Below are 26,723 nucleotides of genomic sequence, written 5' to 3' on the forward strand. Positions count from 1 at the left end.
TTATGAGTTCCTTGACATTTTGTCAAACTACCCCTACTACCTAAGAGATACCATGCAGTCAATAAATGTTTACTAAGTCATAAAAATATGCAAATTGTTACTGATGTTACTGGATTCTATAGTTCCAATTTTTCTGGAGACCAATCAAGTAATAAATAATGAGCTATAAAATTATTTCTACTCTATGGCCCATTAATTTAATTTAGGGTAAGAGATAGACAAAAAGACAATTTTTTAAAGGAATAAAAGTATGTATAGACCTGATAATTTACCCACTTACCAGTAAAAACAAAACCCTGATAAGCAGGGTTGAGAGAAGGCCTTTCTAATACCCCTGGCTCCTTAGGGTCTCGGGCCCACGGCTGAAATGAGCTTTGGTCAGTGATCAGGACACAAAACAGGCTTTTGGAAAACCCCACCTTGCTACTCTGACCAAGGTCTTTGCATGATAGTCCCCTGCCCTTAAGTAAGAGGGGAAACTCCTTGAAATTATAACTATTTATAACAAAAAATTTTAAAACATTAAATGCTCAACAGCTATGGTAAAGACATATGATGACACACTATGAGTATTTTAAATGACTACCATAACATGTAGACAAAGTTAATAAATGAAAATATTACATGGAATAAAGTTTTGTAAATCAAGTACCATAACACTTCTGAGTAGATTATAACTGGATTAAAATGCACATACATATTTTAAATGCCATGAGAAAATCAGGAATTTTAAAAACATTCCTCATATTCTTACTTGTTTTTTTTTTTTTTATTAACTTCATAAACAGCAACACTCAGAAATTTTAGTACCTACCAGTAACTCTGAATGATGTAATTACAGATCCCAGAATAGAGTTAAAGACTCAATCACTGCTTGAGTAGTTGACTTTAATTAAAAGGGAGACTATTCTGGTTGAGCCTGACCTAATCAGGTAAGCGCCTAACAGAAGTGAGAGAAATTTGCAGCCACAGAGGTTTTCCTGCTAGCATTGAAAGAGTAAACTGCTATGTTATGAAAGGAGGCAGCCATGTAGCAAGGGCTTGAGGAGGGCTTCTAGGAGCTGAGAGCAGTTTCTGGCTAACACCTAGTAAGAAAATGGGGAGGGACCTCAGTCATATAGCCACAAGGAAATGAATTCTGACCAAAACCAATAAGCTGGAAAGAAAACCCTGCAACTCACATGGGACTGCAGCCTTGGCTGTCATCTTGATTTTAGCCTTGTGAAATCCTGAGCAGAGGATCCAGCTAACCCATACTTGGACTTCTGACCCACAAAATTGTGAGATAATAAACGTGTTATTTTAAGCCACTAAGTTTTGTGATAATTTGTCACATAGCAATAGAAAACTAATACTCTATTTATAGGAAGTTGATTTAGTTTCACGCACTCAACATATATTTCATTCACAAATATTTACTGATCTGCTACCATGTGTCAGAGAGAATATCAACTGTAATATAACATTTGATAATAAATCTAAACATTTTAACAAAGTACTGAAATATATACCGTTTTTCCCCGAATATAAGACCTAGCCGGACAATCAGCTCTAATGAGCCTTTTGGAACAAAAATTAATATGAGAACTGGCATAATTTTTGCTCCAAAAGTGGCATTAGAGCTGATTATCCAACTAGGTCATATTTTTGGGGAAACAGGGTATATACGTATTTAAAAAGTTTATGTCCAGAAGAAAATCTACAACTTAAATGTTGTAAGAACATTTAAAAAGACCATAATAGTCAGATTTATTGGCCATTCAGTCTAGTATTTTGTCTTTGAAGGTGATCTCAAATAACATTTCATAGGAAAACAGGGTTATCCTCCACCTAAGATTTTAGACTCACTAGCTTCCCTTAATATCCTATTATGATTCTGGCAATCATCAATTTATCATCTAAATCCATACTTGACATATTTATATATTAAAGCTGTATCACGTGTAAGGGTTGATATCAAGGTCCATCAACTTATGAAGATAGTACATTCTTTAATTTTTTTTTTCCTAAAACAACTGCTCTGCTTATGAAGTATCCCTAATTCTTTCCTTCTGTCTTTCCATCGGTATTTCTACTTCTCAGCCAATAAATGAAAATGGAATAAACTCTTCTATTTAAAAGGCAAAAACGTCAGACTAGTTTTTTTTTTTTAAATGTAGCTATATGTGGTTGGCAAGAGGCACACATAAACATAAGAATGCAGAAAAACAGAAAGTCAATATATGGAAAAAGATACACCAGTCATATCAAACTAAAGGAAAGCTGGTTATACAATATCAGACAAAACAAACTAAGCCAAAAAAGTATGATTCATTAAGTAGCTACAACAATTTTATATTTGTACGTACACAACAAAGCCTCTAAACATACAAAGCAAAAATTGACAGACTAAGAACAAACAAATCCACCATTACAAGTTTTTCATAACTGACCAAGAACATAAAAGTCAAAAAGAATACAGAATTCTTGAAGAAAATGGCTTAAATCTCAGTTTAATAAACAGGCACACAGACTACATTACATTAAACAACTGGATGCACCCAGATCATTAAATTTCTTTCATGTGCAAGGTACAATACTAGCCTTAAGAAGTTTCAAAAATGTCTTTCATAAAAACCACGATTTCTACCCAGAGCAATTAAGGTTAAAAAGCATTTCAATCTCACACAACTCTTCCAGAGAACAGAAAAGGGAATGAGTCCTACTTCATTTTATGAGACTAGTAAAACCTAATTCCAAAATCAGAAAAGGATGGTGTAAAAAAGGAAAATTACAATCTTACCTAAACCTAGGCTCAAAAATCCAAAAATGAATATTAAGAAACTGAATCTAGTATTATATAAAAAGATATATCTAATACTTCATGACTAATTAGGACTTATGCTAGAAATCCAACTTTGATGTAACTTAGAAAATCGATTAAATATAAGGTACCACATTAACAAATTTAAAAAAGTATAATCTCAATAGAGGCAGAAAAATCAACATCAATTTGTGATATTTTTTAAATTAGGAAACTAGAAGTAGGAGAAAATTTCCTAAAACTAATAAAGATCATTTATAAAACAAAACTTTAGAGAAACATCATAATTAACCGTGAAATACTGATATCCTTCACTTTAAGAGCAGGAAACAAATCAAGAAGCTTATTATCTCTGAAGCAGAACAAGACAAAGATGTCCTGGGCTGAAGGAAGGGCAGGTAAGTGCACATGGAGAGATGAACCAAGAAGATTCTTGGGGAGCTATTCTAACCTGCAGGCACCAAAACTTTGCCACGGTGCTAACTTGTGAATGTATCAAAAAGGAAAATCAATTACATATTTATTAGAACTCTGCTCAGTGAGATTATTGTATGTAGGCTTGATGAATACTTAAGCCATTTGGAATTGAGAGTAGAATTCCAGAGGACTGTATGAGAAACACTGATGGTCAGTCACTAAACTGCCTTCTAATGAGAGTGGGACATCACAACTACAAAGATTGTGTTCTGCCGAGAGAGGTATGCAAATATGGAGCCAGTGGTAGATTAACTTGGACAGCAGAAGAGAGGCTGAGCTAATAATATCAATAACAATCCGAACTCTCTATCATTCCCAAATGATACCTTCTCTGGATAAATGTTTGAATATAATTAAAGAATACTGAATCCAAATGATTAGCTTGCACAGGGGATTCATGTGTTTCGGTGTGGTTTCTGTGAGCAGAGGCAGAGTGATGAGAAAGCAGGCCTTACAGATTGTTGGGGAGATGACGCTAGTGGGGTAGGAAAAGCTGACAAGACAAGAAGTGTCAAGACAAGAACTTCTTTTAGGAAGATCACTCTACAATCTACAGGAAGGATGAACCGGAATGAAAGGAAAAGAGCACGGTGGTTCAGGGGCATAGCTGAAGCAGGGCAAAAGAGAGACAGGTATGGGACACAGAGTATTGTCATTTTAAATTGTCTTTACACTTATTTTATTCACATTTTGGTTTATAACATTTTTCTTATATTTTATTCTTAGACTTTCCTGGGCTAAACATACTATTTTTGTATAGAAATTTAAAATTATTTTAGATGTCATGATCTAGAACTTGTAAAGTCCTTTCCAAATGGAGATACAGAGTGGTGAATATAAAGACAATGTTTCCAAAAGTGTAGAGAAAAACCTCCTTTGTTTTCTTTCCTATACAGCAATGTTCTCCTTTCTTCTGCTTTTCCCTCCAAAAGCACCTCCGTCTAATGTTTTCGGTAGTAAAATTTTACCTGGTGAGACATAACTAATGTACTGTGAATAACTCAGCATCTTTTTTGGATTATTTTTACTCTAGATCTTACCTTCTTCACTGAGGCTCACCTACTTATACAATGTTACCAAATTAGATCTTATCATTAAGACTAACACAGGTGATTGGTCTAAAGAATTCTTGCCTCTTGATTGGCTATATTCAGCTTGTCTTCCAATTCTTTCTTCAGGTTTTCTAGCTCTTGTTGAAGCTCATTTTTATCCTCTTCCAGGTTTAGTTTCTCCTTTTTATATTGTTCCTCCAATTCCTTAGGAAAAAGAATTTTTTTAAAAATTAACAAAATTTCAAATATTGTATACTTCAAAGACTCCACAAAAAAGACTATTCTGTTTATATTTTGATACTTTACCTTTCAAATTAGCCTTACTTGTAATTAATAATGCCAGAATTAATAGTAAATCTAATTAATCCTAGGGGTTTAAATTCTATGATTCTCAATGACTTATGATGTAGCAATTAAATAATTTTTTAAATGCTAAGAATATTTGATCAAGTTGTAGTCCAAAAACCCAGAAATGTGTGCTATAAATAACAGTTTGGTGAGGTAAAGAAAAAATTCTATCTCTTGAATTAAGAATTCTTTTATATTTATATATTTTAAAAATTCGGTAAAACTTCTGGAACTCAGTGCCAGACTGGAACATAGCCAAGAATTAACAAGTACAAAAATCAAGACATCTGAAGAGCAATACCAGTAAAATGGATACTTACTGAAGAACACCTACTATTTGCCAGGCATGTATTTAATTACAATTGCAATAAGATATGGTGCTTGCCCTTAATGATCTCATGGCATCAAGCAATTGAAAAATATGTTATTAAAATTTGACATATATGGGGAGTGCAGGAGTATATGGATGGGATAAGTTCTAGTTTGGTGGGGAATCCTTCACAAAGAAAGCCATTCCTAAGTATGTACTGAAGGAGAACACCAGTAAGAAAAGATGGTGAAGAAGGGGGAAAAATAACATTCTAGGAAGAAGAAAGCATATGCAAAAAACCAGGAAGGTGCAAAAGAGCATGGTATGTTACAAGTAGTTTAATACTTTATAGACGTAAGGTCAGAGGAGTAGAAAATAGGGTTCTGTGTTGGGAGTCCCCAAGACAAACTCCAGGTTCGATGATTTGCTGAGATGACTCACAGGATTCAGCATGTAGTCATGCTATGTAACTCACAGCTATGAGTTATTCGAGCAAAACAATCAAAACACAATCATCAAAGGGAAAAGGCTCACTGGGCAAAATGTGGGAAACCAGGCACAAGCTTCCAAGTTCCTCTCACACAGGACTCTCCAGCAGGTTGTGACACCACATTAGGAAAGTTGACAGGAGACTCAGTGCTTAGGTGTTTTACTGGGGGCTGGTCACGTAGGCACCCCCTGACTAGCATGTGCCAAAATTCCAGCCTCTGAGAAGGAAAGCAGGTGTTCAGCATCAACCGTACTGTTTGCATGAAGAGTTTAGGCACAGTGAGCCATTCTTATCAGGGAATGGTGGGCACTCTTCAGGATTTCAAGTTCCCACACACCAGCCAGGGGCCAATCTTGCCCCATGTCTTTCTAAGGATGGCACTGGCAGGCCTGCTGTGTTAAATGTTTTCTGTATGGATTCTCTGCATATTTGCTTTCAAATGGGGTGAGTGAATTAGAGTTATAAAGGAAAATACACAGTAGTCTTCTGTTATCTGCAGTTTCACTTTCTGTGGTTTCAGTTACCTGCATTCAACAGTAGTCTGAAAATATTAATTAGAAAATTCCACAAATAAACAATTCTTAAGTTTTAAATGGAGCCTGTTCTGAGCAGCATAATGAAATCTCATGCTGTCCGGCTCAGTCCCGCCCCTAACGTGAACCACCCCTGTCCAGCATCTCCATGCTGCACATACTCCCCGCCTGTCAGTCACGTAGGAGCATCTCGGTTATCAGATCGACGATCCAGCATCACAGTGCTGGTGTGCACGTCACCCTTGTGTTACTTAATAATGGCCCTAAAGCCATTCCCATAACTATTACAGTATATTGTTATAATTGTTATATTATTATATTCATCTCTTACTGTGCTTAATTTAGAAATTATACTTTATCATAGGCATGTATGTATAGAAAAACAGTATACGAGTATACACGGTACTATCTGCGGTTTCAGGCATCCACAGGGGGTCTTGGAACATATGCCCTGCAAATAAGGGGAGAAAACTGTAGTCCTTTTAGATAACTAAGTAATAAGGAATGGAGAAGTCGCCTTTAGCTAACTGTTCTTTAAAAGATAATTTGACATTGGAGAAGGACCATTCTGGAAGGAGACTGGTTTTAGTTTAAGCTCAGACATGAGCTACCTAGGTAAGAGAGGAATGAAGCAGCAAGTGATAAATAAGTTATTTTGAGGAAAAAAAGAAGGCTACAGATAAGGCTATTGTAAAAGGTTTTGACTATGTTCAAATACAGGAAACTCATGTCATCTGTCCTATGGAAATCATGTTTTAAATACAGATTGTAAGACACATAAGTGACTTAAAGCAGATTTTCAGGTGGCTCTGAAACTTAAACGTAATGGATGAAGGGATCAGAAGTGAAGAACACAGGCAAAAATGATACTGATGCCTTGATTCTACCACAACTACTTAATATAGAGGAATAAAGAGAGGCAACAGGCAGGACACCTGCAATTTAAATATTCTAATAAGAGAGGAGAAAGGCGAAGGTGATAAAGAGATGCAGAAATGAAAAATAATAACAAAAAAAAAGCTATGGAAGAGATTACTGAAGCAGCAGTTACCACTAAATACTTTACCATTAAATCTTAAACAATACTACATACATACATAGTCAGTAAGCGTGCACACGTGCCATAATTAAAGCTGTACAAACTGGCCTTGGAATAGTGAGCAACAGAGAAAACGACAACCACAATTTTGAGAAATAATTTATCATTAAGTTTTGTCTCTAGCTACATAAACATATAATTGTACATTTAGATAGAAATAACATTCTAACAGGAATTTTTATTTGAATTTTTAATTAAGTTTAGGTTTTGAGTATTTTTTTCAACTAGTTGTGTCACAAAAGGAAGAGACATAATGGCAGAAGATCTCAGTTCACATCCTACCTCTTTCATTTACTAGTTTTGTGGCTCTAAGTAAATAATTTGGTTTATTAAATCTATTTCACCATCTATATAATAAATAAGGAGTATATAAGAAAGCTCTTAGTAAACTGTAAAGTGCTACTATATAAAACATATAACAACCGTCATTAATACATGTGTATATAAGGTGCTGGTTAAATGCTTTAGAGTTTGATATTTGAGACCTGAGTTCAAGGCCTGATTCTTATTAGTTACACGTGCTTGAGCAAGTGTTGAACCTGTCTGTGCCTCCATGTCCTCTTCAGTAAAATGGGTATAGCAGTGTTATAAGAATTACATGAAAAAAAGGATTAAACATAAAACATCATTGCCGTGTCCAGCACACAGTAAGAAATACTAATAACTTACATTTATTTATCACTATACGCTAGGACATGTCTGGGTTCTTACACTTCACTTAACGCTCACAGGAACATCATAAGATGGGTCTTATCTTCCTGTCAGATGCAGAGCCTGAGGCATGACTTTTGGGTCCCAAGATTAGGCAATAGGAAGCAAAGGGCTCAGCGTAAGGCCCACAGCTGTCAAGAAACCTTGCTTTCTGTACTATGCAATACTGTCTGTTAACGTATTACTATTAGCAAGCTGCTTACATAACTGAGGCAAAATAAAACAAATCATTTTCCAGGAAATTAAACTGTCTAGAGGAAGATAAGTACTTCATCGAGTTGAGGCTTCCTAAGGAGCATAGCTTTGTTGTTGTCTCATGAAGCGACAGCTCAAGATCAAGGGGGTTTTTCCATCATGGCTGATACAAAGTAGAAATGCCTCATATCAACTTAATAAACAACACCCCGTATCAAGAGCTTTTATGCGTGTTACTCTTTGAACCAAGATTTACAGAGTGATTGCAAGACAGTAGTCATCAAAATGAAGCAACTCATTACTCCACAATATAGGGTACACTGGATCATTACAGGAACTCCACCAATTTGTAATGCAATCCTAAAATGAATTTTTCCTTACCATTTGTAGCTTTTTCTTGTCCCTAATTGCATTACTGTGGACAGCCTCAATTGCCATATGGTGCTTCCAGGCCAATTCTTCCAAAGTCTTAGAATGGGCCTCATTTAATTGAGCCACCTCCCCTTCCAATCTATTTTGCAGGTTTTTTAGCTCCATCTCATAATATTCTCGCTGAGTTTTCTTTGCTTCATTTACTTTCTAAAATTAAAACAAATAAAGGTCAATGATTGGCATCTGCTTTTTTCATTACTGCTATTAGTATTTTGAATACTCAGTACATACATAAACTTCAATGAACCGAGTACTATGGGATTTAGTATATGGAACATGAGCATAACACATCATCGGTGTTCTCAAAAAAAAAAATGACAGCAATTGTTTAAAATTGCTTTAAAACAATTTTAAAGCAAGTGATAAAATAGACTATTAGATTAGAACCAAACAAGAGGTAGCACATCTGCAAGCTTAAGGGAGAAAGGCTTCCTATATGTCAAAGCTGTACACCTCACGGCTTACCAATTTATCCACTCAAACGATATTCAATACAATTTTACCGAGTGCCAATTACATGCCTTTTAAGCATTCACAGTTTGATGAAGAAAATGAAAAGACCATCGCAATATAATTTTATAAGTTCTATGTAAGGAGTGTGGATTGTGTGTTGTGGTAGTCTACAGGAACGGAGCCTAACCTGGATGGGGTGGGGAAGGATGTAGGGGGGGGGGGGGTGTGTGTGTGTGTGTGTGTGTGTGTGTGTGTGTGTGTGTGTGTGTGTGTGTGTGTGTGTGTGTGTGTGTGTGTAGGGAGAGAGAGAGATCAGGGAAGGCTTTTCAGAAGAGAAAATATCTGAGCTGATGATGATGACGTGTTCTCTCATTTAAATTCTCACAAGCACATCAGGAAAGTAGAGATGAGAAAATTTCAAACCTAGACCTGGTGTCAAAAGCTTGCATTCATAACCATTTACAGCATTTTTCAAGGATGAGCAGTAGTTAACCAGATGGCAAAGTTAACCAGGAAGTCCCTGCAACTGAGTGGTGTGGATAGAACATAAGATACACGGCTGTGAGTGGTGAGGCCTAAAGCTTAGAAGTAGACAGGAGTCAAATAATGAGAAGGGTCTTTTATGTTAGGAGCTGGATTTCATTCTGATGGGAATGAGAACTCACTGAAATTTAATCTAATGACATTCATTTAAAACGTTCATCTTGGCAGTAGGTAAACTGAAGGCAGGGAGAGTGGTTAGGAGGTTGTAACTAGAATCCCGGCAGGAACTGTCAGGTGCCTAAATCGAGGATCTGAGAATGGGTATAAAGAGGAGAGGATGCAACAAACGCACACTGAGGGAGCAGAAGCGATGGGACTTGGTGACAGATAAGGGGTTAAGGAAACAGCCATAAAAAACGGCTCCGATTCACCAAGCCAGGTGGACGACAGTGCTATTGGCTGAAAAGGAGGAGTAAAGGAAATATAGTACTTTTGAGGGGACAAAGCTTGGGGCATGCTGTTTTGGCATGTCTGAAAAACAGACATATCTAGTGGGAGTTAGACACATAGGACTCAAGTTCAGGGAAAAGATCTGGCCCAGACCAACAGATTTGGGAGCGACCATGAAACAAGTAACAGTTTGATGTCACTGGAACGGATGAGCGTGTGGAATGAGATGAAAATGCTGGGGGACATCAACGGTAAGGGAACGAATGGAGAAGGGACGCTCACAGACAAAACTGCAAGGCCAGGGAGACAGGAGGAAAACGAGAGAGAACATGCAATACCAAAAGAGAGACGATGTAAATCAGAGAGCAGTAAGTACCACAGTAAGACAAGATCCACCAAGCCCAGCAACCAGGATGTCACTGGAGCCGGAGGCGAACGCAGAGTCAGCGGAGTGGTGGTAAGAGAAACCAGACTGCACCCGGGTAAGGAGCGAATGAGAGGTGAGCAAGGGGCAAGGAGAACACACAGTTTTCAATAAGCTTGGTTGTGGAGGGAAGGAAAAAGAGTGTCCAGAACTCCCACTTGGTATTGTAGATATCTGAAAAATTGGAATAAATATTCAGAAATTACTCTACAAATGATATGTCTTACTTGTTTAATATAGAAATTCAATATGTTGGTATATGAATTTTCAGAGCCTGATGGCTTGCCTTTCTTTTCAGTTTTATAGATATTTCTTCGGTATATACATGATAATATGTTTCATCCATAGAAAAACAAATATGATTAACCATAAATATATATTCCACTGAAATAAGAGTTTTATTCAGTTTCTGGCTGAAACAGGCTGCAGTGTCTTAAGTTTTTACATTATAAATTGTTTTGTGAACATACACATAATACAGGACAGCCCAGATTTATACCTTTTTTCTTCAAAATAAAAACAAAACATTATTACTAGAGCTAAGTAGTAGACTGTTACTGTGAAGTAGGAGTAAACACTCTAAATCAAATCTGAAAAGTAGGAAAACTGAACTCTTCCTTCCTTTCCTTTCTTTGGGAGTGGGGTTGGGGTGGGGTGGAGGTATCCTCCTTTACTTTTTACCTTCTCCAGTTCCAGAATCTGTTGTTTCTGCTCTTCATCCAGACTTTGGGTTTTGCTTTGTAAAAAAGCTCTTTCTTCTTCAAGCTGAGATAATCTTTCATTAGCCCTTGATTTTTCAGATTCTAGATCTTTAATTGTAACCTCCTGGGTCATCTGAGTTGCTTGAAGCATTCCAATATGACCTACTCCCCAAAAACAAAATCTCTTCAGTAGAAAATCTGTTCCACTGCAGTAGAAAACTGTATATATTTAACAATTGTACTTAATACCTAAGTAAAATAAATGGTCTGGATGTACAAGTATTTCTTTGATTTATTCACTGTATAAAATGGAAATATTTACTATGGGAATACTTGTTACCCAAGTACAATAATTTAAATGAGAAAAAAGTACATTTTCATGTCACTGATATTGCCCTCTGCACCCAGGACCAAGCCACTTTTTTTTTTTTTTTTTAAAGATCGTAAGCTATACAAGTTTTATGTAGTAGAAGTAACTCCTCAGGGGTACGTATAAAAGTCTTAGGAACAAAACAAAGCAAGAGGGGATGCACTGACTATGACTGGGGCGCCAAAATGAGTGATTTGTTTTTTCTAATCTCTTCTTTCAAATTCTAACATAAAGAGAAAGAAATCTGTATACAGGGCAAAGACGACAGGCAGCAGTTTGGTTGAAACTGAATTTGTACCAAGAGACTTGATAAAGAACTAAGGCAGAGTAAGAGACAGATAAGGACAGCAAGGTTATGAAAAATAAAATAAATGACAACAGAAAAAAGGGGGGAGAGATGAAGAGAGAGAGCGAGAGTGAGGGAGAGAGGGGGAGAGAGAGAGAGAGAGAGAGAGAGAGAGAGAGAGAGAGAGAGAGAGAGAGAGAGAGAGAGAAGTGTGAAAAGGGAGTGTGACAAAAAGGTCTCATAAAGCACATGTCAGGGCAGTTTCCAAAGTGCCCTGGACCAGCAGCGCCCCTGGAACTCCAGTTCAAAATGAAGCTCACCCCAGATCTCCTGAATCAGAGACTCTGGGGCCCAGCATCTTGGTTGCATAAGCCTATGGTGATTCTCATACATGCTAAATTGAAAAACTATTACTTTAGGCAAAGGGTAATCTGGGATTCACTGATGAGCCAATCAACTCACAGAACTAGTTCAAATGGTTCACCTGGCACACTAAACATTCGGGCAAAATGTAACTTCAGAACTGTCACAGGTCACCACATACTCTAGGAAGGACTAGGAAACAAGCACGAGAGCCACGTCAGGATGGGCAACTCAGGTGTAGTATGCGAAATGATCCTCACTAATAAGCCAAATGAAATGAGGGTGCTGTAATTTACACAGAGTTCCATTAATTTAAATACCATAAAATGCATGTTTTTAAAGGACAAAGCCTCTTAAGAGTGCAGTTTTCTTTTAGTGACTGACTTACTGGTACTTTAATAACTGCTAACTCTTAATTTTTCCATAAAAATAGAAATAAGTTATCATTTGCTTATTTATGATTAACTAATAAGATATTAGAGTCCTTTAGTCTGAATAATCTTAAAACATTAGAAGAGAAGACAAATTTGGTCTTGAATTAACACTGAAGTGTTGGTTTTCACTGAGGAATACATCAAGACCGATGGTCAGACGTACTAGCTTTGAGGACGAGATCTGAAGCTTGCTGTTGTAAACGCTCTCTGGCAGCTGCCAGCTCACTTTCCACTTCCTTGTGCTTGCTCAGTAAGGCCATCTCCCCCTCCTTGGTATCATCAAGCTGTTTTTGAAGAACCTAAGAAAGATCAAATAGCCAATACTAATATGCAAGAATGATGCTACCTAAGTTAAATAACTTATTTAAATTACGAACATCAACTTTCTCTTATTCAAAAGTCACAGTTAACAGTGCCTATTTTTAAATCTGCTTTGGTGACACTTATAACCATTATTAATGAAGACAAAGGAAATAGCAAATCCAAAGCCCAAACCACTTATGTAAAACATTAACGTTATTTAAATAAAATCTTTTCATAGAAAACAATCAGCAAGATTTTAAGTCATCTTTTTGGGACTTTATTATCTTTTCAGGCCTTTCTGGCCCTGAAATTCTAGTGGAAATAGTAATAACTATACAGTAGCAAAAATTAATGCTTCATTGATTTTTCTCACAAAGGAAAAGTAGAAAAAACCCAAAACAGGAAAGAAAAAGTTAAAGTGGTCTTATTGAAACGAAAGAGAGAAAATTGGGGGAAAAAAATCCGTATGTTGGACAGAATATTCTTTACTTACCTGAACATTGTTCTCTGCTGTAACAAGTGCTACCTGAAGATTTTGGCATTTGTCACGAAGACTTCCAGCTTCATCCTGGACCATCTGCAACTCTGTCTTTAATTTCCCTATGGTTTTTCGTAAAATTGCTTCTTGTCCCTGAAATTCTTTTCTAAGATCAGCTTCCTTTTCTTTGCTAACCTGTAGGCTTTCCGCTGTGAAAAGCTGTGAGCTTTTCAAAGTATCAAGCTCATGTTCATAAAAGGACTGAGCTTTATTCAACTTGCCTTCATAATCCTCAATTAGCTTTTTCTGTTCAAGCCTTAGCTCCTCCAGGGTTTTGTTTAAGGTCTCCACCTCCCTTCTGTGCAGCTCCTCTGCTTTCTCCTGACCCTTATTCACCGAGACACTGTGATCCTGCTGTGACTTCAACAGCTCTTGGATCTCCCGTCGGTGAGCAGTTCTCAAGTCTTCCAATGCTAACCGTTTGTCTTTTTCAAACTGTACTTGGAGTTGTCCAAAACTCCGTAATCTTTCCTCAAATTTCCTTCTAATCTCTTCAACCTCTCTAGACATGGTTACTACACGTTGGACATGTTGCGCTTCTGCACAAAGCTGCATGTCCTCAACGCGGTGCTTGTACGCTTCAAATTCTGTCAATGCCTGCTGCTTCATTTTTATGTGATCTTCTAATGATGCCTCCAAAACTTGAATCTTCCTCTTAAGGTCTAACTCCTCTGTTACTTTGCTTTTATATTGCAGTATCTTTTCTCTTGTTTCGGCAAGAATTTGTTGGATTTCTTCTTCATGAGCATCTCTGAGGGCTTGAATTGCAGATTCATGCTCATCATTCTTAGTGTTCAAAGCATATATTACCTGTATGGTTTTAAGAAAGAAGGGAGAAGAATTCAGTGAACCATATTCTTTTCTAACTTGAAGTTAATTCTTTCATTTGGGTTGATGTTTTTCTATGTACCCAATATTGACTATGGTAAATATTAAATACCGAAACTTCATGCATTGTTTTTGTACTCATAGGTTGACTTACTCAGCAAATTTTTACTTTAGCACAACCTTAAAATTTGCATTTGAAGACTTTTTAATTAGAGTTGTAAAGCATTCAAAATTAAGAATGTTGTACTACAAAAAAAACAGTGAGAGGAAAGAGACAAAGGAGTTGTTTTTTTCCCTTATGGCATCGTCTAGCTTCCTGGGGGCTGGGAGTTGTGATGAGGATCAGGAGAAAAGCCTCATAGAAAGTCTCTGCCCTACACCTGGTGTCCTAGAGATGAGAGGCTTTGCATGAGTGGAAGCTCTAGGCCCTAAGTCTTCCCAAAGGCCTCTTTCACCTGTTTAATAGCCAACATATTTTAAATTTAGAAATTTCCTTTTCTAATTCCCCAACGGTCTGTTTTTAAAGCTGATCCTTATCTCTCCCAAGTGGTCTCCTTACAAAATCCAAGCAGAACTTTCCTGCTCATATATCAAATGCCGTAGTTTTACTCATTGCCTCATTTTCTTTCTGCCTCCAAGCAAGGCAAATACCTAGAGCCAGAAAGCTCTGGATACAGGTCTTATTTTCATTTTAGTCCTTGGGTTTTAATGATACCATTGAGATTTCCCCAACTTTAATTCCAAATGACAACATATTCCCTTTATAACACTTTGTTGCTTGACACCCTCCATCACAGCATTGTGGCTAAACTTTGAAATAAAGTGCAATATTCATGACAATTACTTAAGGCTTAGAGATATGCCCACTTTCTTCTGAAGTAAAAAGAAATGAACACTATAAAATCCAATAATCCAGAAGCTACAAAAATCCTGGAGTTTTTCTCACTAATGTGATTTTACTCTGGCTTTAGAAATGAGTTCCAGCACCAAACACCAGAAACTGCAATTAAGATGCAAAGGTACAACCGTTTTCTGGAGAGAACTTGCTTATGTAACCTGAGGCAATTAAGACAGACTACCTGGCTTTTCACATATTCCAGTAGCTCCAGATCCTGTTGCTAAATCTAGGCTGTCACCTGCTAGGCCTGCAGCTTCATTCGTAAAAGGAATATACTAGCCCATTACAGGGACTTTGCTTTCTCCACACAGGGCTTTGTCTTACAGACCCGGTCCCCATATCTTCGCTTGGTCTGCTGTACCTATTTTGTGAGATATAACTGCACCGAAGGTAAAAAAAAAAAAATTGAGATGACAGGATCCCATCTGTCTTGACGCAGCTACCCCCTTTCCTGCAAAGTCCACAGGAAAATGTTATGCACAGAAGGGAAATAAATGCTTATTTACAGTCTTTTTCTTTTTTAATAACCCTAATTCCAAATCCCAAGTTATGTCCCCAGTGAACTAACACCGGGTCCCCACGGAGGACTCCTTTCATTTACACATTTAGGCTTAAAGGTACCCTATAAATCCAGGGAAGCTGTGTGGCTTCCCATTAGTTTCCCCCAGGGTCCTATCTGCCTACCACATTGATGGCCAAAAAAGACTGGAAGGGGAACTAAGGAAGAAGAACACGCCAACCATCCAGAAAGAAGTCCATTTGCCAGAATGCCTAGAGCACAGCTGGTCTAGGCCACAGGCCTCAGATCTTCCCAGGGCAGGTCTGCATGCATCCCCTACATACAAGTATCTTACTACACACACGAGATAACCCAAAGACACGGAATCCTCAGCAAAAAACAAGTCACATCTTTAGCACTTTGCTCCAGGTAATGATGTTAAAAAGGACCAGTCCCTGGTGGGATTCCATATAATTGGGGATGAAGTGGGGGTGGGAAGCAATATGTGAGCTTCCCCTTGTCAACAACTTATTGAAATACCTTTCTCTTTTATCTATTTCATTTCCCTCCAGACTTTGAAGAGTCAGCCCAAGTCCTGCATCCTTGAATGAGTCTTGCAAGGCCACACAAATCCACAAGAGTCTACCTTTTCTTTACATCCAGCACTTCCATTTCCTTACCAGCACTCATTCCTGAAACTCAGCAAATGTTAGAATGATTCAATTTGGGACATCTTGACAACAGGTTGGAAAGGAGTGTGAGGATGTTAAAGAGCCTGGAAAAGCAGCTGATGATACAAAAGCACAGCAGCAAGAAAGTGTGAAATTGAAAGGTACAGAGGGAGGAATTACAGCATCAAGTTAGAAAGAACAGACTTTAAGAAAAGTAAACAAAACATCAAATAATAGGGAAATATTATAGTGAAGAGCTCTATTTCACTTTATAGTTCTAATCTAGGGGTCAGCAAACTACAGCCTGCAGGCAAAATACAACTGCTGCTTGTCTTTGAAATAAAGTTGTACTGGAGCACAGCTATGCCCACTCATTTATGTATAGTAGTTCCCCCTTACCTGCAGGAAACACATTCAACACCCCCCAGCAAATGCTTAAAACTGCAGAGTACTGAACCCTATTTCTCAGTCCAAAGTAATATAAATGTTCTATGTTCTTTGAACACATAGAAGATATGACTTGAAGTGGCATAGAGCTGACCCAAACTGGCTATCAAACTGGTAAAATAATTTCTCCAAGCTTCAAGTTTCTCAATGTTAAATCAAGATCATATTTATTCTACCCTAGTGACATCGTTGTTATAAGATCAATCTATCTTTGACATTTTTAGAATAACATCATATAAAGATTTTTTTTGAAAAATATAAAGAACTTTAAGATTGTAAGTATTCCTTATCTGTAGTATCATTTATTTATGGAGAGAATGAGTTTTTTAAAAGAAAGTTCAGGGGGGCAGCTGGTTGGCTCAGTTGATTAGAGAGCTGTGCTCTTAACACCAGGGTTGCCGGTTCGATCCCCACATGGGCCACGGTGAGCTGCACCCTCCACAACTAGATTGAAACAACTACTTGACTTGGAGCTGATGGGTCCTGGAAAAAAACATTTAAAATAAATAAAAGTTTAAAAAAAAAAGAAAGAAAGACAAAGAAAATTGCTTTAAAAAAAATTCAGTAAATGATCATAATCATTCATAAAAATTGGCTATTATTTTCCAAATAGGAAAAGAAAACTCTCTAATGTCTCTTTTCAAAAACTGTTTTAAAAGACACTAAGAGCCATTTGCAGTTTTTCTGGAACTATGAACATTCATGGAATGGGATAGTACAGTCATTTCAGCAATTTCACAGTTCCACTTTATTCCAATAATGCATAATTTAGTTATCTATTCCAAGATGAATACACAACAGGGAGTAATTTTTACTTTTTCTATGAAAATTTTCAGATAATCTTACCCACAGGTAAGATGAGAACAATTCTAGACCCAAGTTTTAAAAATGCCACTTAGGTAAAAACAAATAGTTTCTGAAATAGTTCTCATTGTTGGCTGCTATGGACTGAATTGTTTCCCTTCCCCCAATACCCCCCAAGAAAATTCATATGTTGAAGCCCTAATCCCCAACATGATGGCATTTGGAGATTGGGCCTTTGGGAGGTAATTAAGTTTAGGCAAGGTCACAAGGGTGGGGCCCTTGTGATGGGATTAGTTCATTTAATCCCATCTCTTCCCCCAGTCTGTCTCTCTGCTGTGTGAGGGCATAGCCAGAATATCTACAGTATTTTGTCATGGGAGACCAAGTTAACTAAGACACTAGATAGACAGGGTGTGCGTGTGTGTGTGTGTGTGTGTGTGTGTGTCTCCACTAAGATCTAACTCATTAGTAATAAAGTACATTCATTGAAAAGTACGTGTTAAATTAGCTTAAAACATTTTAAGTGGACCTCAATTATTACATATTATACCAACAGATTTAACACTGCTAAGGTAATGTCATGAAATCATTAAAGAGTACATCTCATTTAGAAGAGTATCTCATAATATAAGAAGAAGCTTGCAATAGAAAGCAAATACACAATGTCGCATACAATAAAATCCTATCTTATAGAGGGAAAAAAGCGAGTGTGCATGTATGTGCAGATACATATTTAAAGGTGTATAAAGAAATATATCAAATTTTAACTGGGGATATTCAGTATTTCTAAACCTTCTATAATAAATGTGTGTTACTGTTATAATCAGAAAACATTAAATCCTTTTAAAAGATTAACATTAAAGTGCTAAAGGAATAAATCAATACCAAAATGCCTTAGCTTTAGAAAAACAATGAAAATAGAAACAAAATATTAAAGGAATGTTTGTTAATTACCAATGGATACCCTGCAAGTTTCTCTAAAAATCACCCACTGAAATAAAATTTATTTGAAAAAGTTATACTTAAGAACTTTTTCAAGAATATTGAATATTAATCATTATACTTATGGAAAAGAACATTTTTGAGGAAAATGTAAAAAATTCATTTACCTAGATAAAATTTGATAGCTTGTTACCAAATCTTTAATAGTCAATTCCTACTTCATTCGTTCTTACCTTCAACAAAAATTTACTGTACATCTGCTACGTGTCAAGGCCTATAATTGGCACAGAAGATACAGCAGTGAACTGGATGCACGTATGTGGTGTCTATTCTCATACAGCTTAGAGGAGAGACTGATCTTAAATATTTACTCAAAGTAAAATCTGGTAAGTCTTACAAGGAGAAATACAAAATGAGTCTTTGCAGGGGGCGTTGGGAGTGAGGGTGGTAATGTATGAATTTTCCCTTATTTTGAGTAAATTGTTTACTTTATCTTAACCAGAATATCTTAATTTAGTCAACATGTTAAGAGGAAAGGTATACATATAGAGAGAATTACAGGCTGAAGGGCCAGTCAGAGCAAAAGGCACAAAGATGGGAACCACAGGACTTGGAAGGGAAGACGGGCTCCGGAACTAGAAAGGTGGACACAATCCACACTGCAGAGACACTCCGCTGGAGGGAGGACGATGAGGTGCAGGATGTGACAGGTGGGCAGCAGATCGTGTCAAAACTGTGCCACAATCAAGAAACATGAACACTGGAAGCCCCTGCACTCAGAATCTAACTCTCAGTAGTAATCTTTGACAGAGCACGTTCAGTAGTGGTGAGGGCAGAAGCTAGAGGACAAGGGGCAAAAGTAGATGAGTGGAAGGTGAGTGAATGGAGGCAGCTAGTTGGTAGAAACAAAAAACTCCAATAAATGGTTTGTAAAAGGAAGGAAAGAACTAGGGACAACTAGAATGATGGCTGGAGAGGCAGCAGAGCCCAGAGAGAGTTTTGCAAAAAAGAGGGACTGAAAATGCAACTCAGGGAAGGGTTCATTATTGTACCAAAGTCATGGAGAAAGTCTGAGGCCAGGACTGCCTGACACAGGTGGAAAGAGTGGTGTTCGCTGCGAGTGGTGAAAAATTTCTCCTGAGAGAAGATAAAGATTGAGATTTGAGGTGGAGAGAGGAAGTGGACAAACTCCTGTCTGATTGCTTCATACTCCACCATAATAGGGAATGAGATCGTCGTCTTAGACCGCAGGAGCCATCAGCACCTTCTCTCCATTGCTCATAAATGGAGCTACTAACCCAGCTGAGGCCAGCCGCAGCCTTCCCAGTATGTCTGCCTCTGACTCCAGACTCAACCACACGGCAACCACGAGCAGACCCTTCTCATCACTGCTCCTCCAGGTGAGGCTTTTCCTGCCAGTCTCAATCTTTAGTTTTTACGTATTTAAAAATTCTGGATACTTATTCACTTTCCCTTTCTGATCAGTGTCACGGCGAGAGGGGAAAAAAGGGAGAGGGGAAGAGGGAAAAAAAGGGAGGGAGGAGACACACACCCTTAGAGTATATACACACTACATTGAGACTCAAGGGAACTTACTAAGTAATAAAGGAATAATCTCAGATGCAATAATTTTCTTTTTTTAAAAAAGATCTGGTACATTTGAAACAAAGGAAGAATATTTTCATGATTCTGTTTTTAATATTAAACCCTCAGTTCTCCTAGTTGAGCTAGTCACCAAAAAGATTACTTGGGCCTTAAAGCACCAAAGTTAAAGAATATTAAAAAGAGTCTCTCAGACTTCCGGTGGGTTAGTGACCTCTGCCAGGTAGGGTCTGTTCGATCTGTTCTAGGGCAGTAACATAGACCATAGCTCTATACCTCAATTTATAGTCAATAGCACTCCCAGACCAGCCTTACAAATAGAACGTTCACAAATTATCAAATACTACTGATGAACTCTACATAGCTTACTTAGGGAATCTAATGTTTCTCTGAAATGGTTCACCTTTTTTTGGAGCATGTATAGTAGTAGCATCTGTATAAGGGCATTTTAATAAAATGTGTTTAAAACTGTTTTTCTCTTAGATGTGATGAAATTGTCCTTTCTTTTCTTGAGTGGAGTTTGTAAGCCAAAGCCCAGGCTTGAACTGCTCATAAGGATGGAGGGGATTTTTTTAAGAGCCTGTGAGAGTGGTGAAGAAACAAAGCAACTGGCAGGATGAATATCTAAAGAGGACTTTAACCATCTTTTCTAATATGATGTGAAATGTCAACCCTCGTACCCCATATTCTCACAAAATACTCAGCCATATATCCATTTGCCATTAATGACTATAAAATTGATCTGCTAGGGAGATGCACTGAAGATCGAGAGTTCAAGGTGAGTAGGAGGGGAACACAGGCTACCCATACAGAGGGTGCTTTAGTCCTGGCAATGAATTACTTCCTTTTTTTCCCTTTCTTAGTCCAGTGTCTTTTGGTTTAAGTTAGAAAGAAAAATAGAAAAATAAAGGCTGTTCTTCATATATTATATAATCAAATTAATTTCAGCAATAGACTTATATCCAAATGAAGCATTTCCAAGGCAGTTAACAACAATAAAAAAGCTCAATTGGATTTATTTAAGCCAAGGGCACTATAATTTAAAAAGAGCTTTAAAATCCAATTGCTTTGGAAATTACCTTTAAAGATGTGTTTATTCTCTCTGAGTTTCTGTACTTATTGTTGGAAAAGTCTTTCAAAAAATATTTGTAAAGTCTAATAACATTAGAGGTATTTTCCTCTATGGTAATACAGAATACACCTGTTTCCCCAGAAGATTTAACTTGACTTCTGAAATACTACAGCAAACAGAAGTTTTCTTATAAAACTTTAGGGTCCATGCAATGAGATCTGTGACACCAAACTTCAACAACAACAACAGAAATGAAACTCAACAAGCTTTCAGTGAATGCCTTACTATGTGCTCAGTACTTTTTAATATGCATTCTGGCAAAGAAAAGTATAAATAATCTTACTTAATCTTACTTAAATAGAACTGCTTAAAATAAAACACACACAAAATAATGGCAGATAGTTTTAGATAATACATGTTAAGTGTCAAGCTGTAGAGTACAGAATATTGTATAGAGCATGAGAGGTTCTCAGTAGAGAAGACTAGCTGAAGACTACAATGAACAGAAAGGCTTGCAAGCACAAAGAGCGTTCTGGGGAACTGTGAGGAAAGCAGCCTGAGTTTAGGCACGAGACAGTAATGATTGTAGTGGCTGGTATGGTTAGAAAATCCTGAACAGAGAGAAGGGTGAGTGCCCGGGAAAGCCAGTTAAAGTTAAAAAGTTCCTGATGATAAATTTTGTCCCTGCAATTTAATTGGGAAATGGGTCTCTCTAGGATTTTAGGTGAGTTAGAAATTATACATATTTTTGTGTCTGTATGATCATAATGGTACTGGACAATGATTCTAAGACTCATTTTTTTCACTATCTCTTAAATCGGGACGCATCTTACAATCAATTGTGTATTGTAGTTTTCCCCTTAGTAGTATATGAAATAAAGATGCATCTTGAAAATCAACTATCATTATGAATCAGGAGTGCTGTCAAGCCATTAAGAACGGATGACTACAGTGTTTTACGTTCAATGTAGAACATAATCAATTACCAACACCACAAAAAATTTCTTGAACCTCTTGCTCACAAGGAACAGAAAAGACCACATGGTCTAAAGCAGGAAGGAGCAGGAACACATCTAAATTGAGTCCTTACAAAATGAAGGCAGAGAGACGAGAGGATGTAGAAATACTAAATGATTTATTGAGAGTAGAAGTAAGTGTTGAGAGGGAGAAATGCCATTGATAAGCACGTTGATTCGTCCAGCAGAACGAGAGAAAGCATGGGATAAAATCAGGCCCTGATGAGGCCGTTTCCAAATCTTTCAAGAGCAGTTAAGCTCCCCAGGTCATCACTTGGCTCAAGCAGACTGCTAACTCCTCTCTTGGTTGGTAAAAAGGACAAGGGAAGTGAATTGAGGAAAGCGAGCTGGAGGAGCTGGAGGCATGGGGACAGTGGGCACGGAGGAGGGCAGGGATGAACCAAGGGACTAAGCAGAGGAGTTGGTGAAAAATTTAAGCCACTGACTGGGAGAAAATATCTGCAAGAGATACATCTGATAAACAACTGTTATTCAAAATATACAAAGAACTCTTAAAGCTCAACAACAAGAAAATGAATAACTTGATTTAAAAATGGGCAAAAGAGCTGAATAGACACCTCAACAAAGAAAGATATGCAGATGGTAAATAGGAATGAAAAGATGTTTAACATCATACATCATTGGGCAATTGCGAATTAAACAATGAGATACCACTACACACCTATTAGAATGACCAGAATCCAAAACGTTGACAACATCAAATGCTGACAAGATGTGGAGCAAGAGGAACTCTTCTTCATCTTCATTGCTGGCGGGAAGGCAAAGTGGTTCGGCCACTTTATAAGACAGGTTAGGAGTTTCTTAAAAAACTAAACACACTCTTACCATATGATCCAGCATAATGCTCTTTGGTTTTTACCCAAATGCATTGAAAACTTTTGTCCACACAAAAACTTGCAAATGGATGTTTATAGCAGCTTTATTCATAATTGCCAAAATTTCAAAGCACCTAAGATGTACATCAGTAGGTGAATGAATCAATACACTACGGAATATCCAGACAATAGAATAATATTCAGTACTAAAAGAAAATGAGCTATCAAACCATAAAAAGACCTGGAAGAAGCTTAAATGCATATTACTCAGTAAAAGAAGCTAATCTAAAAAGGATACATACAAAGTCAGACAATTAAGTTTGCAAACTCATCCTAGAAAAAGTGCTACATACCTCATTGCTGACTATCACTATGGTCACCTTCAAAGTACTCCCCTTGGGAAGCTATGCACTGACGTCAGTGCCTAGTCCACCCTTCAAAGCAATTTTGGAACTCTTTTTCTAGAATGGCATAAGAGCTGTTGTTGTATTACCCTTGATGTCCTGAATGTCATCAAAATGGCTGTCTTTCGAAATTTCCTTTATCTTCAGGTAAAGAAAGAAGTCATTGGGGGCCAGATCAGGTGAGTAGGGAGAGTGTTCCAATACAGTTATTTGTTTACTGGCTAAAAACTCCCTCACAGACAGTGCCATGTGAGCTGGTGCATTGTCGTGATGCAAGAGCCATGAATTGTTGGCAAAAAGTTCAAGTCATCTTTTTCACGCAGCCTTTTCCGCACTTCCAAATAGTAACTTAGTTAACTGTCTGTCCAGTTGGTACAAATTTATAATGAATAATCCTTCAGATATCAAAAAAGGTTAGCAACATCGTTGCAACAAATTCGCAAACTGAATTGTTAGACCTCGGAGGCATAGTGTCATGGGCACAGGACATCCTGGAAAGGCAAAACTGTGGACACAGGAAAATGATGAGTGGTTGCAGGGCAGGAGGGAGGGATGAGCAGGAGCATGGAGGCGGTGCAGGGCAGTGGAAGTACTCGGTGTGGCACTGTAATGGGGGATCCATGTCACTATACATTGGTCAAAACCCACAGAATGTACACCAAGAGTGAACCCTAATGTAAAGTATGGACTTGGGGTGATTAGGGTGTGTCAGTGTGGGTTTATCAATGTAACAAATGTACCTACCTCTCTGGTACAGGACGGTGATAGTGGAGGAAGCTGTATCTGTTGGGAGAGGGGGTATATGGGAAGTTTGTAGTAGTATCTGCTCAATTCTTATGTGAACCTAAAACTACTCTAAAATATAAAATCTATTTTTAAAAAATCTGCATCCTAAACAATGATTCCCCAGTTCGCCACACCTGCCCAGATTCCAAATGCCAGGAGTCAGGCTTATAGGTCCCTGGTGGCTGATTAAAGAATCCTCTGGAGAAAATGAACCACTCAAAGAAAAGACCTATTCCTACAGACATTTGCGTGTACCCACTTTTTAAAAATCTGATGGACTTCCAGCTTCCACCTAGGATGCAGAACAATGATGCACACTAACAACAAAAAATATCCAACAACCTACAAAATCATGAGTTTTCCTGAACCTATGAGAGAGCTGAGATCACTAAGCAACCTCCTGGTTTTAAATCTAGGACAAGCCTCCAAGAACAGATGGTACTCAAGCACTGGCACACGTATGGCACAGCACAGAGGGAAGATTAGGATCTCATACAAGCGGGTAAGAAGAATTCAGCTAACATTTATAACAAATTGTTAAAGGTAACGCATGGTTGTTGAGAGTTTAGCAAAACCACTCTGCAATATTGCACTGTGACATCCATTTTGGGTGGCCAAGAGGCTGACAGGGGCCTTAAACCGACACTAGCCCCCCTTGAGGGCTTGGGCCCTAGATAACAGCCCAAAGAGCCACAGTGCATGTAACTTCCTGTCTGGACTACCCCACTACCCTGGTGATAAGCATTCTCCCCCACCTCCCAAGGCTCTCCCCTCTGCACCCCCCTTCGCAAATGCCCACAGAGCTTACCAAACCCCGGCTCTTTGGGGTTTGAACTGACCAATCTGGCCTTAGCCCAGGTACCCCAACACACTCCGCCTACGGACCCTAATAAAGGCATGTGCCCCAGGTCCTGCCTTGCTGTGCCTGCTTGTACCCTGCCTTCATCTCCCTGAGGGGCCCCTCCAGGTGTGCCATGTACCTCCTCCAGGACCTGTGAGCAGTCAGGTCTAAATTTCACTTTCCCATGTGGTCTTCTGTTGAATTGGGGCTCACCATCAGACACTCCAGGGCTCTACTTAACAAATGGTCACTTAACAGTCACAACAATGGGCAAATGTGAGAATACGGACCCTGGGGACACTGCAAATAGAGGGAGTGGACTTCTCACAGTCTTCCCCATGGCTTCAGTGGGTGATCACAAAAATGGACTACAGACAGGAGACCAGAGAAAGACTCCCGGGGAGACAGCCAGCTGAGGCAGAAATAGTACAAACCTTACCCAGATCCTTCTGGCCTAAGGAATAAAAGCTATCAGCTGCCGGGATAAGGGTAACAAACCTGCTAACCCACTCCACCTACAGACCCCCCTAACCACCCCACCCCAAGGCAGAGGTGAAAACCAAGGAGGGGTCTGGAGAAGAGAGAAAGAGTAAAAAAGAAGCCACTGGATAAAAATGAAAGCAAAACATATCAAGCCTTGTGTGATGCAGCTAAAATGGGTTGGCAAACTAGGTCTGCAGCCTGTTCTTGCAAATAAAGGAATGCAGCCATGACCATTCATTTACACACTGCACTGTCTATAACTGCTTCCCCACTATAATGGTAGAGGTAAGTAGTTGCTACATCAAGAAAGATTTCAAGTCAATAACCTAAATTCACATCTCAAAGAACCAAAGAAAGAAGAGAAAACTAAACCCAAAGTTAACCAAAGGAAAGAAATAATAAAGATGAGAGTGGAGAATAATGAAACATGGAACCAAAAACAATAGAGAGAATCAAAGAAACCAAAAATTGGTTCTATGAAGTGATCAACAAATTAATAAACCTCAGGGAAATCCATTTTCACCACTGCTATTAAACAGACACGTCCTAGCCAAAGAGCAATTAGGAAAAAAAAGAAACATAAAGCATCTAAATTGGAAAGGAGTAAGTAGAACTATCATTATTTCTATATGTTGAAAATCACAAAGAACATGCATAAAACCATTAGAGCTGATAAATGAATTCAGCAAATTTGCAGAATACAAGATTAACACACAAAATCAGTTGGGAACCAGCAATGAACAATCTGAAAAGGAAATTAAGAAAACAATTCCATTTACACAAGTTCTAGAGATGTGACTTGCATGCCTCAAATAATTTAATATTAACTGCTAAGAGTGTACAATTTGCAAGTGTAAAGAAAAAGAAAGCCTGATGGTCAAAACCCTGGGAACTACGTATAACTCTTAGTTTATCTCATCTATATTGCAATTTCTAGAGCATGACAGCTGCTAATGTCATTAATGTGTGTGGTGATTAGAAATTATAGTGCTTTATTTTCGGTCAACCTTTTCTGGGTTTGATCTGAACCTGGCTACGAACACTCAAGTTTATTACATAGGTGAACAACATCCATCACACACATTGAGACAGAAAAGGGACTGACGAGGACCATAACGCTGGCGATCTCTTCTCATTTGGAATATTGTAATGACCTCTGCTTGCTCTAAGCACCATATTGGTTCCCCAACCAATTCCTGCTCCTCCCTCCATTCCGAAGATTTCTGATAGTCTCAGGTGGAAGAGAAACGAAACCAGAAGTGACATCCCTTCCTTCATCTACTCATCTAGTCCATGACTCTGTGGTGATACCAAAGACCTATAAATGAAAATTAGCTAA

At 38.1% G+C, this 26,723-nt stretch overlaps 1 protein-coding gene across 15 annotated transcripts in view; it reads right to left on the reverse strand.

The window, feature by feature from the left end:
• Positions 1 to 26,723, reverse strand: part of FAM184A (family with sequence similarity 184 member A) — a 98,931-nt gene that overhangs the window by 49,168 nt on the left and 23,040 nt on the right. For 9 of the 15 annotated variants that reach the window (XM_033103351.1, XM_033103359.1, XM_033103354.1 and 6 more), the window contains exons 2-7: positions 13,211 to 14,065; positions 12,578 to 12,713; positions 10,942 to 11,123; positions 10,213 to 10,434; positions 8,400 to 8,597; positions 4,414 to 4,536 (exon numbers count right to left, since the gene is read on the reverse strand). In XM_033103351.1, the coding sequence (XP_032959242.1) occupies positions 4,414 to 4,536; positions 8,400 to 8,597; positions 10,213 to 10,434; positions 10,942 to 11,123; positions 12,578 to 12,713; positions 13,211 to 14,065 (1,716 nt within the window). The remainder of the gene's footprint in view (positions 1 to 4,413; positions 4,537 to 8,399; positions 8,598 to 10,212; positions 10,435 to 10,941; positions 11,124 to 12,577; positions 12,714 to 13,210; positions 14,066 to 26,723) is intronic. The other 6 variants (XM_033103360.1, XM_033103358.1, XM_033103364.1 and 3 more) reach the window with 2 other exon arrangements.

The sequence above is a fragment of the Rhinolophus ferrumequinum genome, chromosome 3, assembly GCF_004115265.2.
Source record: "Rhinolophus ferrumequinum isolate MPI-CBG mRhiFer1 chromosome 3, mRhiFer1_v1.p, whole genome shotgun sequence".
Classification (NCBI taxonomy): domain Eukaryota; kingdom Metazoa; phylum Chordata; class Mammalia; order Chiroptera; family Rhinolophidae; genus Rhinolophus; species Rhinolophus ferrumequinum.